Genomic DNA, 18,518 nt, shown 5'->3' on the forward strand with positions numbered 1-18,518 from the left:
AATTCTGGTCTGCATGTTTTTTGTGGAGATACTCATTAAGAAAGCTCACTTTTCAGAGCTGATCCACTGCAGTAATGACATGAAAATGCCAACGAAAATGCTGGGGAAATTTACCTTAATTTATCCTAGTGCACCCCAGATAAAGCCTTCATGGAAAAGTAGCACCTGTGAAGATGCCTCATATACTAGAACTCAGTTACCACAACAATACTGAACTGCTTACACAGTCCTCAGAAAACTAAATGCTTCATGTCACAGCATCACAACATGCTGAGCTCTAAGCCCTGCACTCTGTTGGCATGGTCTGCATTCCTTAAGGAGATGCCTAGATCTTGGTCACACTACTCCATTCACACAAGAGATACCTGTCTACTCCTCAGAGCCAATTTTGATGAGCCAGAGCCTGTCTTTGGGACTTTTCAGGTTTAGCAACTATGAATCTCTTTGATAATGTAATTCACAGACTTTCAACGTATTTTATTACTTTTCATCAAAATCTTCATCCTCCTATTTAATTTATGACCAATTTGTTCAACACTGACAGTGGTCATTTGCCCACAAATGAAATTATTAAAACTGAGTTAAGACTTTCAATAGCTGGCCCAGAATTGCAGAGAATATTTTTTTCTATCCAGACATATGTCTTAATCTTTCAGTCAGCTGTTTTAATGGCTTAGATAGCAACTTCACTTTTTGTAAGTATATCATTACCTATAATAACTCTCAAGACCAAGATACACTGTAATTTGGTCCCAAACAAAATATGCAAATAAATATTCAAAAGGACAAGTAGAGCTAACAAAGAAAGTGTATGTGTGTTGGCAGGGATCTGGTCTCAATTAATAGACAGTCAAATCCTTACTAGTAATGGTATCATACTCAAATGAGTTTATATTGATAGACTGTCTTCCTGCAAAAAGTATTTCAGCAAGACAAAAATGTTACTCTGGCAGATGCTGTATAATAGTCCTTTTAGTACACATTTTCAGGTATTTCAACCTAATGATTTTATCTTTTTTCCTTCGGAATTAGGATCCTTCTTTTTTCCTGATTCTGTAACAGAGTAACAAACGCGAAGGAACTGAACCAACATGGTGCAAACCAGACGGAGGGTAGAGCTAGATTTGTACTGTTCCTAGGACTGCAAGTCCACCGGCTCCATGGCACTTCACTGCTTTGCAGTGGATGGGTGTTCAGTCTCTCCTCTAGAGCAGTGGGACTGGGAATGGTAGACTCTTATTTCATAGGGTACTTACAGCTGCTTTTTTTCTACATAGCATTTAAGATCTGAACCATTTCATATAGTTTCCTACTTTGACACTTAAGGCAATATGCAACAGCTACTTACATTTGAATTTTGTGTCTGTGAAACACCTAGTACAGTCTCAGGTTGACTGACGTGCAGTTCCACAATAACATCAATTACAGTAAAAGGCCTTATTGGGGAGCGCCCCAATGGCTTCCCCTGGTGGCACGCAGCAAAGGGCAGAGGGCAAGTTACAGAGAAGTGGAAGCTGATTTTCCCTTACTGTTTGTGAAAATTGCAACAATCTAGTTACCATTTTACTGTGTCATCATAGAAACTTGGTTTTTGACAAACATTTCTACTGTGTAATAATAAATAAACCATTAGAATTAATAAAATAAATTTCTTTAGAATCAAAACCGATGTTTTAGGAGATTAAAAGTGGAGTAGTTTGAGAGACACAAAGGATTAGCCATAAGGCAGGGGACTTTTTGTCTTGCATCAAATGATAGTCCTAGCACAGGAATGATTAATGCAATGCTTCATTTGCTGGACTAATGATATCCTGCCTGGTCTAGAGACAGCCTGTAATGGTATTGTCTGAATTCTACTTCACACTAAGGTCAACCAGAATATAATTATATCAATGATATTTCCCTGTAGACTCCTGGCCTTTTATAGGATTGATGCTAAGGTTACTCAATAGTTTACCAAGCTTTAAATAGTCTTGTGTCTTCATTGTCCAAGTTCATTATGTATTACAGCCCTAAAGACAGTCTGTGCTCTGTGACTACTGCAAATGCCAAGGTTCCAGTGACAACTGAGTGGAGAAAGAACATCCTGTTATTATGATTTTGAATTGTGAAATTGACTTGGAGGGTTTTTGTATTTGTTTCTGTATGCTAAGGCCATCTCACTTTCTTTTTTTTAAAGCTTTTTAATTGCCTGTTTTGCTTTTAATGTATTTGCCGTGTTTCAAGGATTGATGACAATGCCTTGGGATGTGTCTCCATGAAATATGTCAAACAGCATTAGTGCCGTGCTAACTTTAATGCAAATGATTGTCTCTCAGGGGACCTTGTAGAAAGATATTGCCTTAGATACTAGAATTTGTATGCTGCAGAAACTGCACCAAACAAACAAGGGCTGTGAGGGTTCTGGTTTGAAAGAACTGGGTTAGAATAAAAGAGCTCAAGTTATTTGGATTCAAAACTCAAGAGAGCTTCAGTGGTATATCAGCAATACATGAGACTTGTCCAGAGCACAGATATTTCCAGCTGTATTGTACACAAAGGTCATCACTGGGCAAACAAATTATTACTATTCGTTAGAGTTATGTTCTGATCTTAAAACAAAAGACATGGTGAACTAACTCAGTAGCTTGAAACTGCCCAAAATCCAATTACTGTTCTGTTTTTTCCACATCTTTGCCTGCTTTTACTCCCAACCACCACCATTCTTCTGTGCTTGCTTCTTGTGCACATCTGGTGCCAGCTTTGGCACACTTCAGTCCTCTCTAAGCCAGTTTAATTTATCACAATAGCAAAAAGTAAATCCAGAAAAAAAAAATCTGGGTTGATGAGTTAGGTCTTCTCCCAGAAAAGCCCAATGAGCAACAGACTCATGGAGAGGGTAAAAACATACACAGTCATAGAAAAGAGAGATGGGACAAAAGAGGTGGGAAGTGGGAAAATAAGGAGGGCAGGAGGAGAACCTTCTGTCTGTGGATGCAGCCAGCCACTGCATCTACTCAAGTGCCAGTGAACCACAACCTTACACAAACTCTTCTGGCTTTTGCTCATCCTACACTAGCAGATAGGGCTCACTGCTCCAAAGGACTCTCCTGGACAGGACTGTGGCTTCCAAATGTACCATACTATCTAGTGACCAGTTACCTAGACAGGCCTAATTTAGCTGTTCATTGAAGGTGAATACTTATTTACTTATTTATTATATTTATTTTTCATTGGTAGTGTTACTGATATTTGCCTCCCTCAGACATTCTACCTTCAGGCTGACAAAAACTGCTCAGATTCAGACCATCTGTCTGGGGAGATGACAGCAAACAGGGATTTTCAACGGTGTTCATCACCAAGGGTTGGGAGCAAGCTTAGATCCACTTTGAGTCCCTCTCAGCTTGAAAATATTGCCCACAGAGCTCACAGGGGTCAAGGGCTTCTGCACAAGCTCTTCTGAGAGCTCACCTGCAGCTGCGTGCAGAAGCAGAGGTACTCCGTCTACAGCAGATCTATGTGCTCTCGTGTGTCCAGCAACAGAGTGGCTCACACATATAAAAAACAGGTGAATTTTATGAACCAGAGAGCTGGTATCAAGATTTTAGCACTTTAAATATGCTAACACAGAAAGAGTCACATGAAACAGGCTAGAGTGAAATATTATTCCATTTGTGTTAATAGTGACACAGAACCACACACAATATATAAAGGTATGTATTAGAGATTAAACTACAGGGAGGACTGCAGACCTTGTTCTAAGCAATTACTCCTCAGACCCAAATAAAGCCTATTTTTCACAAGCATCCAATGATTTAAGTTTTTGTTGATTTTTTTCTTGTATTTTTCTACATTGTTTACTCTAAGCTTAATTCCTACAGTTTAATAAATTCATGAGGAGCTTTATATGACTGCCTGAGAGAGCAGTATCTCACATTGATAATCCAGATCTCTTCTGGCCTGAGGTCTTGGTACTTTCTAAAATATCATCTCTTTCTGATTTCTCTGTAGAGTGAATAGAATGTCAAATATCAACCATTAGCAACCTCACCCATGCTTTTATATTTCTGGTTCTTTCTGAATCAGTGAATATATTCTAGACTTATTATTTAAACTAGTCGAAAAACTAAAATGCTTCAAGCAGCAAACCTTGAACAAAATCTTTCATCAAAATCCATTAGTCTCCCTCTGAAAAATTCCAAGTATCTTGAAATTAAAACCTTAAAAATGTTTTCAAATAAGCAGAACAAAGTCTCCTTTCCCATAAAGGAGAGTTAGGGAACAAAATTAAGGCAGGACTTCAAAGAAACAGATCTTATTAGGATATCTTTTTGAACTATAGCATTTTTAGGACCATCTGAAATTAATTTTAATTTTGTCAGCTTACTTGAGAAGTCAGTAATTAACCCTAACTGCTACTGTGAAACTTTCTGGAATAAGCTTTTGTGGATATCTTCCATCTGGAAACAAAGTTCAACAGATAAAGTAAGGTTTTGCAAACTTTCATAGAGGCAACAGAGATGCAGGGCATTGTGCAGAAACAGAAGTGACACAGCCTTGACTCCAGCTCTCCCTCATTCCGAACTGGCTATGTACACAACCCCCATCAGCCTGCGATAATTGAAAACATGTACCAGTAACAAGAAAGGGATAATGCAGTTGCAGAGATTCACCTGAGCCCAGAGAAGTTTAGATGTGCTCAACATTAGCTACTTCTTCCACAACAAGCTTATAAGCGTAGTGAGTTATTCTGTCTGTAGTTGCAGCGGAGTTAAAAGGAGCAAGACTGAAGCACAGGGTCACTGTGACCATACTAATGATGTATTTTTTTATTTCTAGATATAAAATTCTCCGAAAACTTCTTCCTATCCAGCCATCCAATTACTTTTATGTAACAGTTTTGATTAGCTAGAGTTATATAAATAGGAAATGCTTTATCTGATGCTGGAGACCATATCACTAAACATCTCTGAAAGAATCTTCATTTCTGGAACTTGGACTTGTCCCTGCTTAGCCTGAGAAAACACCCCATTCTGTGCATATTGGTTGAAAGACCATCATGAAAGTAATCAAAAGTATGGTGTTTCTAATAGAAGTGGAGCTTCTGCAGAACTTCTAATAGCTAGAAAAAAGTAATCAGCAAACAGCCATCTCCAGACTTTCCAGAACTAGCAAATAACTTTGAGATTTTTATAAATTATAAAAAAGAAGAGATAAATACTGATAATTCCAAAGAGGGAATGCAAAATATAAGGATTGTGATAGTTCCTGTTTCATCCTTTGTAGGGCCTCATGGCAAGAGAGTTCATTTATTGGTGAATACATACTTGGTCTTGTGAGACAGTAATGAAAGCAGGTGTGTTGTTTTTTGCTGGGGTAGAGTTAATTTTTTCACAGTAGCTAGTACAGCACTATATTTTGGATTTTTGCTGACCACAGGGTTGATAGTACAGAGATGCTTTTATTATTGCCAAGCAGGGATTGCACAGAGCCAAGGCCTTTTCTGCTTTTCCTACTGCCATGCTGGTGAGGAAGCTGGGGCTTGTGGGAGACTGGGAAGAAGCACAGGTGGGACAGCTGACCCAAGGGATATTCCAGACCATGTGACATCATGCTCAGTAGATAGAGTGGGGAGAAGAAGGTGGTGCTGGGGGAACATTTGGAATGATGATGTTTGTCTTCACAAGACATAATCATTACATGTCATGGGGCTCTGCTCTCCTGGAAATGGCTGAACACCTACCTGATCATGTGCAGCAGTGAAAGAATTCCTTATTTTGCTTTGCTTGTTTGCACACGTTTTTCTTTGTTAAACCCTCTTTATCTCAACCCACGAGATTTCAGGCTTTTACCCTTCCAATTCTCTCCTCAATCCCACTGTTGTAGGGTGAACAAGCAACTGCATGGGGCTTAGTTGTCAGCTGGGCTTTAAGCAGGGACATCAGGACAGGGAATATTTCCATGTAAAAGCATCAGCCATGAGAAAGGTCGGTGGTCAGTTTTGCACTGAGGTCAATTATAAATTTGTAAAATGGTCAAGACATGGAGCATGAAAGTAAATTAAACTGAAATTAGTACTATAGATATTGTTACTGAGAGGGCTACCATCTTTTATTCTGCTGTTATAGTAAGAATAAGTAGGCTTAGACTTGTCACAGCTTTGTGACCTTTACACAGTGCAACATTCTCTCAGACATTTTTCCCTTATCGAGCAGACACTTTTCAGGCTACATCTCTTCCTAACGTATGTTTCAAGCTCTGCTGAAAATTGTGCAATTAGTTTACAAGGACTAACTAAAGGGACAACCCAAATCTAAAACTGTACATACTGGCATATTCTCCACTGTCTGCTGGAGAAGTTGAGTTTGCCCTGCAGCATCTGGACGACTGTCCGTGTTGTGTGTGTTGGTCTAATCTAGGTCTTGTGGCCACAGGATTGTAAATTCCAGTTTGTGGTCAAAAAAGAAAAATTCAAAAAGCTCAATTTCTTTTCTGTGTCCTCTTTACACACATTAATAAGGTTAGACACTGTTTTGTCTACTTTTGATGAAGTGAAGAAGTGTAAGAGGGAAATTGTGCATGGGTGTTAGGGGAATTCCCTGATGAAGCCAGTATGCCTCAATTCCAGTAAATGCAAAGCTGAAAATGCCTGATACAGGGAAAACTTTCCAAAATAAACAGAAGATAGCATTTGTAACTGCAAAGTTGAGCTGACCTTTGTTAGCAATTCATTTGTACTTAGGGAAGGTTCTCAGCTGGTGAAAATAATAAAATGCAACAGTGATTTGAAGAAGGAAAGTGAACTTATTTTTACCTGGGGAATAAGCCTTTATCTTCAGCAAACATAAAAGTTAAATTTGTTCCACTGCAAAGCCTTTTTTTAATACAGCTTGTGTCTCATATCCAAAAATTAAAAGCAACCCCCACAAATCCATACAGGGTATGGAGTGCTATGGAAGTGACAGGTTTTTCCTACCTTAAAGTGAGCTTATATTTTTATTTCTAGAGGAGAGACCAGGTGACTGGGAAAAGCAATCATTTGTAGTAGCAAGAAAAATGTAAACACTTGAAGTGAGATGTAAGATGAAGTAAATACATACACAAACAACTAATATGTTAGGCTCATTTTGCTGGTTTTCAGATTAAACATGAGTGCCCCAATTTTCCAGAGTGCCCTCTTCTTTGACCTTCCATTTTACTAGATACACTTATCTTTCTTCCTGAATATTAGATCTAAAGTAAAGCTTGAAACTTAGAAATATCTGTGAGATATGCATTTTTCCAAAAGAAAACCAGATACCTTTCATTTTGCGCACAGCATTGCATTTATTCACATACATGGATACTTCTAATTGTAATATACATGAAAAATTCGAAAATTTACCATGTATATGCTGTACCAGTTCTTTTAGCACTAACAGGTGCCAAACCTTGATGAGTCCTCTAAAACTGAATTATCTGTTTATCTTGGGAGACAGAAAACAGTGTAAAATGGCATGTCTCTGCATTTCTCCAGCATTTCCAGGAGGAGAATATCAAGTCATGTTCTAAGGAATGGCTGGTAATAAGTAAAATCATTCACATTTAGTCAAATCAGACTATTATGAAAGATAAAGTCATTCACATATCCATTTAAAGCATAGCTGAGAAACACAAGGAGGGAATGTAATGCCAGAGACGTAACTAGCCAAGCATGTAATTCCACATAAAAAGTGAAAAAATCGAGAGGATAAGACAGCCAAAGACTTTTACTCCCAACACTTCTGCAGGAAAGAGATTCTTTTTTTCCCAAGCAGTCAATACTGTATTTCTTTTCCAAAGATTATGCCCATGTATCATTCATACAGAACATTTGGATGTATAAAAGAATTAACATCGTAAGCTATGTCTAGGCACTCGGCTTCCAAGTTAGCAAATTTCAGCATAATGCCTGGGCTTCTGTATAGGCTGTGTCTAGCTATAAGTGAGACAAGCTTTTGATATTTTTTTAGAATAAAAGAAAGAAAACATTTTTGGTACAGCTAAGCGTGTACCATCTGTGTATGTGTCTGCACAGAAAGATACACACATGTTTCACAGAATATTCTGAGTTGGAAAGGACCCACAAGGATGATCGAGCATAGCTCTTATGTGAATGGCCCATACAGGCATCAAAACCACAACCTTGGTGTTGCTTGCACCATGCTCTGACCTACTGAGCTAATCTCAGCATCGTGACTAGGTAACTTTTGCCTTTCAATTATATAATTATTTTCAATAATAAATCTTTTGGGTTTAATGTGCTTTAGAAAAACTCCAAAAATGCAAGTCAGAGACTTACATAACAGAGGGGAAGGATGGATGTTTAAAATGCAGGCTTGTCAGTGGGCATTTAAGGAAGGGGACATAGCACTTATTTGGCCAGCCACCACAATGGGAAAAGTAGATAAATTTTGAAAGCAGAATTCGTGAAGATCTGACCTTTTTTTTCCAAGTATAAAATTGGTCAAATGCATTTTTCTGAGAAAATGACAGCCTGAGAGATTAGAGATAGAGTTACGTCTCTATAGTTAGAGGCCTTTTATGAAATCACAGCATGACAAAAGTACAGCTAGGAGGAACCTCAGAAGGTCATCCAGCTTATTTGCCTTCCCACTACAAGATTCACCAAATGCCATTTCAGACAACCATTTGACCAGCTTTTTCTCAAAACTTCCAGAAGCATCTGAAGGAAAATTAAGTCCAGTACTTTGTAGTCTGTACTGGTACAAACATTTTCCTCACAACTCACTAAAATATTTCCTGCTGCAATGTAAAAGGCATGTGGTTAGAAGCTAGGTGTTTCCACCTGGAATGTGATTCAGACTACAACACCAGATGGTGGGTGCTAAAATGTTTTTTGTACCTCCCCAAAGAAAAATTTGCTCTAGGTTTGTGTGTGCATACATTTGTGCATGAATAATGCAACAAAAGTTTTAAGAAACAGTGTCAAACAAGACAAGATCAAGAAAGGTTGTTTTTTGTCAACATAAGACTAACAAGACAAGAATAATTTGTTGCAATAGAACCGAGAAGTAAATTGCTGTCACCTTGTAAAGGAATTTGTGGTTTTCTCCTATGTATCCTGTTTGGGTGCTCAGCCCAAACTGCGATGCAATCAGTGAACCCCACCCCCCCCCAACTATTACTTTGGTGCAACAAAAAAACAACTCTGTACTGTATCTATGCATAAACATTAAAAGAAAACAAAAAAAAATAAAAATCAAAACGAAACAAAAACAGAACCAAAGCAAAAAGCCAAACAAACAGAAACTAGGGACATTTCAAAATTCCGAATTTTCTGAATTCTGCTGCACTGTGCAGCAAGTGTGTCCCAGTGTGTGTCTTGTTCCTACCTCTGCTGAGAAGAGATATGCTCTCCCTGTTCCCCTTGCCAGATGGAACAAGAAAGATTCTAGTGTGGTTTCCAGTGGGGAAGAAACCAGGATCCTCCCTACAACTACTCTAAGATAAAGGTTAAAGGCAGCTGAGCCAATGGGTGGGGAGCTCTTCCTGCTCTGTTTGTGATGGTACTCATGCTCCTGCCATGATCTACACGTATTAGTGCTATCCCCCAGGTAGTCTGAAGGGTATTGTCTAATCTACCCCTCTCTCTGATGCTGAGGAGTGGCAAAATAATAACGGAATGATTTGAGTTTGAAGAGACCTTAAAGATCATCTCATTCCAATCCCACTGCCACGGGCAGGGACATGTTCTACTAGACCAGCCCCGTCCAGCCTAGCCTTGAACACTTACACAGATGGGGCACCCACCTCTCTGGGCAACCTGTCCCAATGCACCCCTGCCTTGACAGTAAACAATTTCTTCCTAATACCTAATCTAAACCTGCCTTCCTCCATCTTATGGCCACTCCCCCTTGCCCTATCACTACATGCCCTTGTAAAAAGTCTCCCTACATCCTATTTGTAAGCACCCTTTAGGTACTGGAAGACTGCCATAGAATTGTAATTAAAAAAATATTGAGTTGTCATAATTTTTTTACCACTTCCACTGTATTTTAACAAGCAATTTCAGAAGTTAGTGTCATCTGTTTAAATTTCTTGTATTCATTTTCATCTTAAACAAATAAAAAGACTTTTCTATTATGCTTATTAGTTTCTTAGCAGGATACAACAAGCTTATTCATAAGCACTGTTGTTTGCTAAAATTTTCTGTTATTGTCATGGAGATGTAAGAACTGTACAGATAATATTCATTAATATTTCAATTTATTAACCTCATTTACTGTTATTGTTTGAGAGTTTTTACTGAGCTGTTTAGTAGAAAGGTTTTACTTGAACTCTACTGTCATCTTGTGGTGACCAACGTTTCTGGTTCAAACTCACATACGAAAGTTTTCAAACTGAAAAATCTGGATACTATACAAATGAAGTTCGGCTGCTTCTGCCTGCTAGATAACAAATAATCAGTGTCTTCCCCACTAATTCCAGCTGAGATAGTTACCTCTGCAAATCAAGGTGATGCTCAGAAACAAGGCAACCTAATCCACCCTCATGAAAATGTTGTCCTTGAATTCCTCAGTTTTCCTGTAGCATTCCTGAGGTGCTGTTACCTATGTCAAAGAGTTTGATATTCAGGAGGATACCGAAAGGCATTCCTTTGATCTATGAGACCACACTAAGAAATAAAGACTTCTGCACCACTGAAGACAATTGAAGTTAATATTAAGTGCTGACTAGCTTCAAATACATGAAGGCTGAATTTTCACTATTCCCATCCCTTTAACTCATTCCTGCTTGCGCAAATGTGCTGCACATGTGCACAAATGAGTGATGTCACACAATTAGACAGAACTTGCTTGGATATCAGTGGTGTGTTTGTTACACACTAGTCCTTAGAGCAGTTCAAGTTCTGTAAAACCAGTTCAACTCTGTTTTTCGAAGCCAGACACACCACAAGGTGTGCCTGGCTGTATTGCACCCCTGTGATGGTGTGATGTAGTAGCATGACATCAAACCTGAGCAAAAAAAAAAAAGTCACTGAGGTTATTTGTTGCTCACAGACCCCTTCTTCTCTAATGCCTAGCCAGACCTGGTCTCCCTGTCCCTGAACTAGACTAAACTCTAAGGCTTATTTCTAAAGGCATATCAATTTTTTACTTCAGTGTTTTAACCGCAACCAGATCAGCCAGGCTGCAGAACATGGTGCAGAATACGGTATTCAATAAATCCTAACCTAGATTAATAGGATCACTGTTTGCTGGCACAACACAGGGGTTTTTTCCATCAACAAACCCGGCTGGACCAAAATGCTGTGCAGAAGCTGTGACGGGATACCAGTTTCAGTGACAGACTGCTGTTTCCTACATCAAAAAGACAGTTCTGAAATCCATACATGTCACCTTCTAAATTTTGGATTACTTCCTAAGCAACAAAGAATCAGTGTGAATTAGTCAGTGCTGAATTTAGACCGGTGCCATTCAGCAGCCGCCAGTACATGAGCCTGTAGGTTCTGAGCAATGGGCAATGAACTCTGTTCTCCCCTGAGAGCTTCACACGGGCTAAGACCTTCTGGAAGGGTAGTGGGTCAGCCACAGCTCTGCCCATTCTCTACCCTAAATATATTCCTGAATACTAAAGACAAATGTGTGGTGATAGCGAAAATCTTTCTTTCTGAACAGGTCTGAAGACATGTAAATGAAGATTATTTTTATCCACAAAGGACAGGAATAATTCCTGCATATTCTTGCAGGCAGCCAAACCAACACACTTCCTTTGGAGGCTGTTGCCATGGCACCTGTCCAATGTCCATGCCATCTTCCAGATTTCTGAGATTTAGTGAGAAAGAAAGAGCAAAGGAGGCACTAGATAAAAGGCACACAGCAAGGTTGCTGGGAGAAATATGACTCCAGTTCAGCCTGCAGGATGTATTCATACCATTTGAGTTAAGTGGTTTGGGTTTGTTTTTTTTTTTTTTTCTTCCTGAATGGCATTTTATCCATAGAACACTTTCTCTTTTGATAGAATAGAGCAATTTCTCTTTTGATTTCTGGTAAGGAAGACAGAATTGCTATAAAATATCTTCACTGAGTCAAGCCAGGGTAAAATTAATTTTACCTAACTTCAGCTACCTATATGCCCAGCCTAAGGGGCCTGACTAGGCTTCTCTTAGAATTTATGGAAGAAGGGTTCCTCCCAAGGATCATTTTTTCACCCTACTTCAGATACCTAATTTAGGATGAGACGATTTACCATTTGGAACCAATATCTCCTTTTTAACTACTGCAGGACCACGGATGGAGTAAATGCCTGGATTTCATGTGAGGTAAAATGAATACAGGCAAAGATTTCTGTTATTTCAGAAACAGAAATTGCCACTTAAAAATGAGAGAACTGAGTGAACAGCCAGAGCCACAGCTTTCTGGGTCTGGAAGCTGTGCTGCTGAAGCCAAAATGGCTTCTTTCCCTATTCCTCAACCTTAGCAGAGGTCAAAGGCCTCCCACTACGTAAATTAGCACCCAAAGAATTCAACAAAAGCACTCCAAAAAAAGTGAGGATAAATTAATATTTAGACAACCATATGAACATAGTTTGTTCAGGAGTGAAAATGCAGCAGGTCAGACACACCTTTCTGGGGACTGTGCCATGGGACTAGCTCTTTTGCTGACCAATGAGCTCAATCTCATAGGGGTTCAACTCATTCATAGTGGGAGGGTTGCACACAGTTTGTTGGCTTTTGGTAGGCCCAGACAGCTGTACTTGGGAAAAGCTGCATTTTTAGTCAGCGAACAAGGATTAAGATTTGAGAGGAATGTTGAATTGGTCTTTACAAATGAGCTTTGGATCTGCTTGTAGATAAGGCTAGCACTGAGAGATAAAAGAAACAATGGGATGGATTCCACTGATTGATGAATGGAAAAAGATATTTGCCTTTACAAACAAACTGTAGGGCTGCTGATAAATGAAATTGGATATCGAAAGATGAAAGAAGCAACGGGGACAAAACTACGAATTCTATAAGAATTAAAAATTAAAAGGGAGGGAATACATTAGAGGAGAATTTCAGGTATCAGGCGTTCCGCGAAGTCTGTGCCTCTCAAGTACCTCAGCCGATGGGGAAAGAGAGAGGGAAATGCGGCCAGGAAAATAGGATAAAAAGGAGGCTGTGTCCTCCAAAAATTTGAGAGATCCCAGGGGAATGTCCCATGGCCTCTCCCTTTATTCGAATAAAGCAAAAAGGACTCCTCTGTCTCCTTTTTGGACATAAACCTCTGGTGTTTGTGGATTAATTTTCCTGACAGATTTCAACCTACCAGGAAAAGACATGCTTTTGTAAGCATGTACTGTAAGACAAGTTACACAATTCTGCAATCAAAGATAAATAAACTGGCTATAGCATCAATTTCTGGCTTTGTGATGACAAGGTAATGATCTGGTACTAAGATATATATATATAATTTTCTCCAATTTTCCCTGAAATGAACTCTCTCAAGATAAAATTGTGTATAGATTTTAAGTCTACTGAGGATGCAGAGTAGGCAGGCATGTGAAAAATAACATATTTTCAGAGAATCACAAAATATTTTTCACTCATCAAAGCTCACCTGTTAGACCTCATTGCTCTCTACAACTACCTGAAATGAAGGTGTAGTGAGATGGGGGCCAGTCTCTTCTACTGTGCCTGCCGAGAGGACAGCAGAAAATGGCCTGAGAGACTGGGAGATTCACATTAAAAGTTTTGTCACTGCTCGGGTGGTCAGAAATCGGTTACCCGGATGGTGGTGGAATCGTTCTCCCTGGAAGTGTTTAATAGGAGTCTGCCTGTGGCACTGGGTGATGTGGTTTTGGGGTTTAGAGTTACAGGGGCAGCGCCGGGCTGACGGGTGGACTGGGTAGTCTTGTAAAAATCTCATTGAAAATTGGTGATTCTGTAAAAGTAACTTCGACTGCCGGTGTGATCACTGTCAGGACGTGGCCCTGAGGTACTGGCAGCGCCTGAGGTGCCGAGCGCTGTGCCCGCAGTGCCCGGCCACGCTCCATGTCCGCCGCCCGCCCCCTCACACAAGGCCCGGCATCGCCCCCTCACACAGGGCCCGGCATCGCCTCCTCACACAGGGCCCGGCACCGCCCCCTCACACAGGGCCCGGCATCGCCCCCTCACACAGGGCCCGGCATCGCCTCCTCACGCAGGGCCCGGCACCGCCCCCTCACACAGGGCCCGGCACCGCCTCCTCACACAGGGCCCGGCATCGCCTCCTCACACAGGGCCCGGCATCACCCCCTCACACAGGGCCCGGCATCGCCTCCTCACACAGGGCCCGGCACCGCCCCCCCGCACAGGCCCCGACGCGGGCCCGCTCGAGCGGCCGCCCCCGGAAGTGCTCGCGGGGCCTTGGCGGAAGCGGGGCGGGGCGCGGCCTCTTTGGTGCTGGCGACCGGCGAAGATGGTGAGTGCTGAGCTCGCTCGTGGGACATCTGCCTCCATCCACTGCCATCCGCCGCTGCGCCAGGCCGGGAGCGCCGCGGGGTTCGGCGAGGCCGCGGGCGGGAGGCTCCGCACTGCGCTGCGACGCGGCCAGGCTGGGTGGCAGGACCGGGGCCGGGGGTGGCGCTGGGGCCGGGACCGGGGATGGCGGCAGGGCCGGGGCAAGGGGAAGCGGCAGGGCCGAGGCCAGGCGAGGAGGCCGTGGTGCGATGTGGGCCCGCGAGCGCTCTAGGAATTCCTGTTTCGTACGTGCTGCCGCCGTACGTGGCCGAGCAGCCGGGCGGTAACGTAGGAAGAGAATGTTCGGTCGCCAGTGGTGAGTGTGCAGCTGCTGTGTATGAACCGAGTTCGTTTTCGTCAGGAGAGAGCAGTTTGCTGCTTTAGGGTGACAGGTGTGGGGAGAAGGCAGCAGATACAAACGTGCTGTGGCTCCGTTTTACTTCAGTACAGGGGCGGGGGTACATAAGGAATGGCGGCAGTGAGTCCTGAAAATGGAGACTCCTTGTAGTTAAAAGTGAGTTGTGGTTCGGTTGAATGTGCCTCTGACGTGTTTATATGACAAGTTTGCGCTCGGCTTTTTAAGGCTTGTTCTTTTAGTTTTGTGATTTGGAAGTGTTAGTGATATTTCCATGTCTTGAAATGCTTTTCAGACGAAGGGTACATCGTCGTTTGGTAAGCGACGAAATAAGACACACACCCTGTGTCGTCGATGTGGGTCCAAGGCGTACCATCTGCAAAAATCGACCTGTGGGAAATGTGGTTATCCTGCTAAGCGTAAGAGAAAGTGTAAGTAACAAACTTTTAACTGACTGTAGTTTGAAAAAACATGTTTTTTTTTTTCTTTCAGTAGTTTGATTTATTTTCCAGTCAAGGAGGAAAACTGTCATTTTGTAGTTTTGTCATTTTGCATTTTGGAGCTTTGTTCAAATTAGTGATTTAACTATATGTTAGGTAAAATGCAGTATTACTGCATAGAAACGGACTTCAATTATAGTCGATTTTTTTTTCTTTTGTTAGCTTGAATAATTGTAACGTACAAATGTAACACGCAATTAAAATTACTTGGTGCAGGTAAATAACAGTAACTTATATATTTTAGATAACTGGAGTGCAAAGGCTAAAAGACGCAACACGACTGGTACTGGTCGCATGAGGCACCTGAAAAAGGTCTACCGTCGATTCAGGTATAATATTTTATTGCAGACTAGCATGGTGTGAAATCCTGCATAGACACCACTGAATAACAAAATACATCATTCAAAGTCAACATTGTAATTTTGTTTTAGTGCCATTTAATCGGGTATGTTCTTAAATACGTCATGAAATAATATGCTTTGTGTAGTTGTCTGCATTTTGTCCTCTATTGAGGATTCAAAAAACTTACTGGTAAGACAAAGTGTGTGTAAAAAGTTCTGATGTTTCTACTAAATGAAGGTAGTACAGAACACAGAAGTTTTTGTAGTAAGAAGGCCACATCTGAAAATGCTTTGTGTGGTACTGCATCTATTTTAATTCAGTTAAATAAATGATTACACTTAAAGTGGGGAGTTTTATAGAGATAAGTCTCAAAATGCACTCAATCCCTATTTGCTCACTCAGAAAAGAGTTCAGGACAAATTTCTGGTCCCTCTCTTTATGTAGAGTTCAGTCACCATTAAATAGGTATTACATCAGATCCTGAGTTGCAAATTTCTAAGACTTGTTACAAAGCTTTTGACTTGTACTTGGGAGGTAGTGGGGGTTTTGTATGATTACCATTTTGTATGATTCCCACATAACTGTAGTTTCTGGTGTACTATACAAGAAAGGTATATGAAAAATATCATATAATTCAGGAGTGTTGACAAAAAAGTGTAGATTGGCTTTATTAACAAAAGGTGGGAGATTTTTAAGTCTCAGTCTTGGGTGTTGGTTGAGGGATCAATTAATTTGTTTTGGTTAGTTCATTGTTTCCTAGTGGCAGTCTTGAAACATCTTCCAGTGTGCAGCTATAGCTTGCTTTCCAGTGAGTGTTGCTCAAGTCAAAATGTCATCCAAAAGCAAGCTCAGGGCTGAAGAGTGTGGTTGGAGACATAGAGGATTTTTGTAAGAAACAGGCTTCACAAACAGGACCTCTTTAGTTAGATTGCTTAGAAAGAATGGGAACTAAGATGTGCTTTCAGCGAGTGAGCTGTATTTGCAGTGTTCACTCTGATAATGAAATCTTCCTGTTTCAAGAAGTCAAATTAACTTCAGCAGAAGAGGGTGAAAACCATACTGCTTATTCAAGACAATTTTTAATAATGTGTTTCTTTTTAAAAAGATCTGAATGGATGAACTCTGTAGTGATTTCAGTGCTTTGCTGAGATAAATTGAAAAATGCTAGTGAGCTTCATCTAAAACATAACAGTGAGAAAATAACCTGGAGCAGGAATCAAGTTCTCAAAAAGTGGTAACCATATTTCTGCTTGCAGGAATGGATTCCGTGAGGGAACCACACCGAAGCCCAAGAGAGCAGCGGTTGCAGCCTCCAGTTCATCTTAAAGACTCATCTATTTGTTAAAATAAATGGTCTTATCCAGAAAACCTGTCACCTTTTTTTACATACTTTCCTTCACTGAAATGTAGTACTCATGAAAATACATAAATACTAAAAAACACAAATTCTGAACTGATTAATTTAAAGCACTCCTTTAATTGACTCTTCGTTTGCTAGTACCTCTGTCTTGAAAAGAACTATAATTTCTGCACTGAACTGAAAAAGAGGCATGTATGTAGTACTCGAAGGAGCTCCCCTGCTAGAGGAGTGGAATATTGGTACCATGGATTTGCCCTGTGTGCCTCTGATCTCAGTATGCCATAGCATGGAGAGCCAGCATTTTGTTTTAAAGATAGTAGCTATAATAATGGCTCTGTGTGCTGCCTTGGGAGGTGTTCGTGAAAGAGGGATTTCCGATAATATTTTACTGCTCTATGTTACTGAAAAGCCTGCAAATATACTGTGTAGGTCATTGCTTCTTGGGCAAAAAGAAGCTCCCCAAGCCTGGAGTGCATGTATTGCAGATAGAGGAGGATGGGAGATTTGCTGTGGGTGGGATAAAATTGCCTGAATGGCCTGGTGGGGTTCGTGTGGAAAGCTGACACACAGATCTGTGTTGGGTGTAAATAATACCAGCCATAAGTCAGTTGGAGTTACATAAAAATTACAGATCGCCTTAGAATTTGTACCTTTCATTGTGTGTTACTGGCATTCAAACTCAAACTAAGAAAGTGATCATAAGGTGCTGCTATGAAGGTTGGGGAATTGCAGTAATTACTGTTGAGGGTTTACAGGACTTTCAGATTGCCTTGCAAAGGCAAAACTAGAAACTGAAAAACTTGTGATGCTTTAAGCTTCTGAGGCTGTTCTCAGTGCTTGTAGTTTTGTCATGAACTTCCAGAAGCAGAATACTGGTTTGTCACTACTGAATGATCAGCAGTTCATGTGTCACCTTCTGCAAAATCACAGAAATTTTAACTGGTGTGAAATTGGAGTGCCTGACTGTAGAATGCATATTGAGAAAGTAAGAAAATTACAACCTGGAAAATATTCCAGGCTGGAGCTTTTCAGCTCTGTTCCCAGCCGGTAAGCTGGCCCAGCTCAAGGCTAGGGAGAATTTCTTCCAGGGTGATAATTTGGTCAAAATAAAAAGGAATTAATAACAAGATAGAACACCTATTGTGGTGTGTGACCAGGCCCTGGGAAAGGGGTGTCTTCTCTCTGAACCAATCATCTTTTCTCTACTCTTGGAATTGCGAGTCATGCTATAAAACTAAGTGTGTTTCTGAATAAACTTGTCTCTATTTCTATCAAGAAAGATGACCATGTAGCTGTGCATCTTATTTCCACCGCACTTAAAGGGTTAAAACCCCTTTCCACAGCTACAACTGACTGCAGTTTCCTACGTTTTTAAATGGAGTTAGACCTTTTGGATACTCCAGCATATCAACTCGGATTGTTTCCAAACCAAAAGAAGTAATTTGCTGCTGTTCTGTAGCATGTAACAAATTGACTCTACTTGCTCTAGATGCAGTTGAGAAAGTCTGAATGTAAGT

The 18,518-nt window shown here is 40.8% G+C and overlaps 1 protein-coding gene across 1 annotated transcript; it reads left to right on the forward strand.

Annotated features, from left to right (window-relative positions):
* Positions 1-13,734: 13,734 nt before the first annotated feature.
* Positions 13,735-17,009, forward strand: RPL37 (ribosomal protein L37). The gene is made up of 5 exons (XM_014875554.2): positions 13,735-13,792; positions 13,928-14,406; positions 15,095-15,230; positions 15,544-15,628; positions 16,898-17,009. The coding sequence occupies exons 1-5, from the start codon at positions 13,735-13,737 to the stop codon at positions 16,965-16,967; spliced, it is 828 nt and encodes a 275-aa protein (XP_014731040.2). The 3' UTR covers positions 16,968-17,009.
* Positions 17,010-18,518: the final 1,509 nt, after the last annotated feature.

This window comes from Sturnus vulgaris, chromosome Z (genome assembly GCF_052056855.1).
Source record: "Sturnus vulgaris isolate bStuVul1 chromosome Z, bStuVul1.hap1, whole genome shotgun sequence".
In the NCBI taxonomy this organism is placed as follows: Eukaryota; Metazoa; Chordata; class Aves; order Passeriformes; family Sturnidae; genus Sturnus; species Sturnus vulgaris.

What these genes read in the sequence shown, in the direction of transcription:
- RPL37 (XM_014875554.2), top strand. Translation starts at nt 13,735, where the DNA reads ATGGTGGTGGAATCGTTCTCCCTGGAAGTGTTTAATAGGAGTCTGCCT. An exon ending in GCTGGCGACCGGCGAAGATG is followed by an intron (nt 14,407 to 15,094) that starts GTGAGTGCTGAG and finishes AATGCTTTTCAG; the next exon opens with ACGAAGGGTACATCGTCGTT. An exon ending in AAGGTCTACCGTCGATTCAG is followed by an intron (nt 15,629 to 16,897) that starts GTATAATATTTT and finishes TTCTGCTTGCAG; the next exon opens with GAATGGATTCCGTGAGGGAA.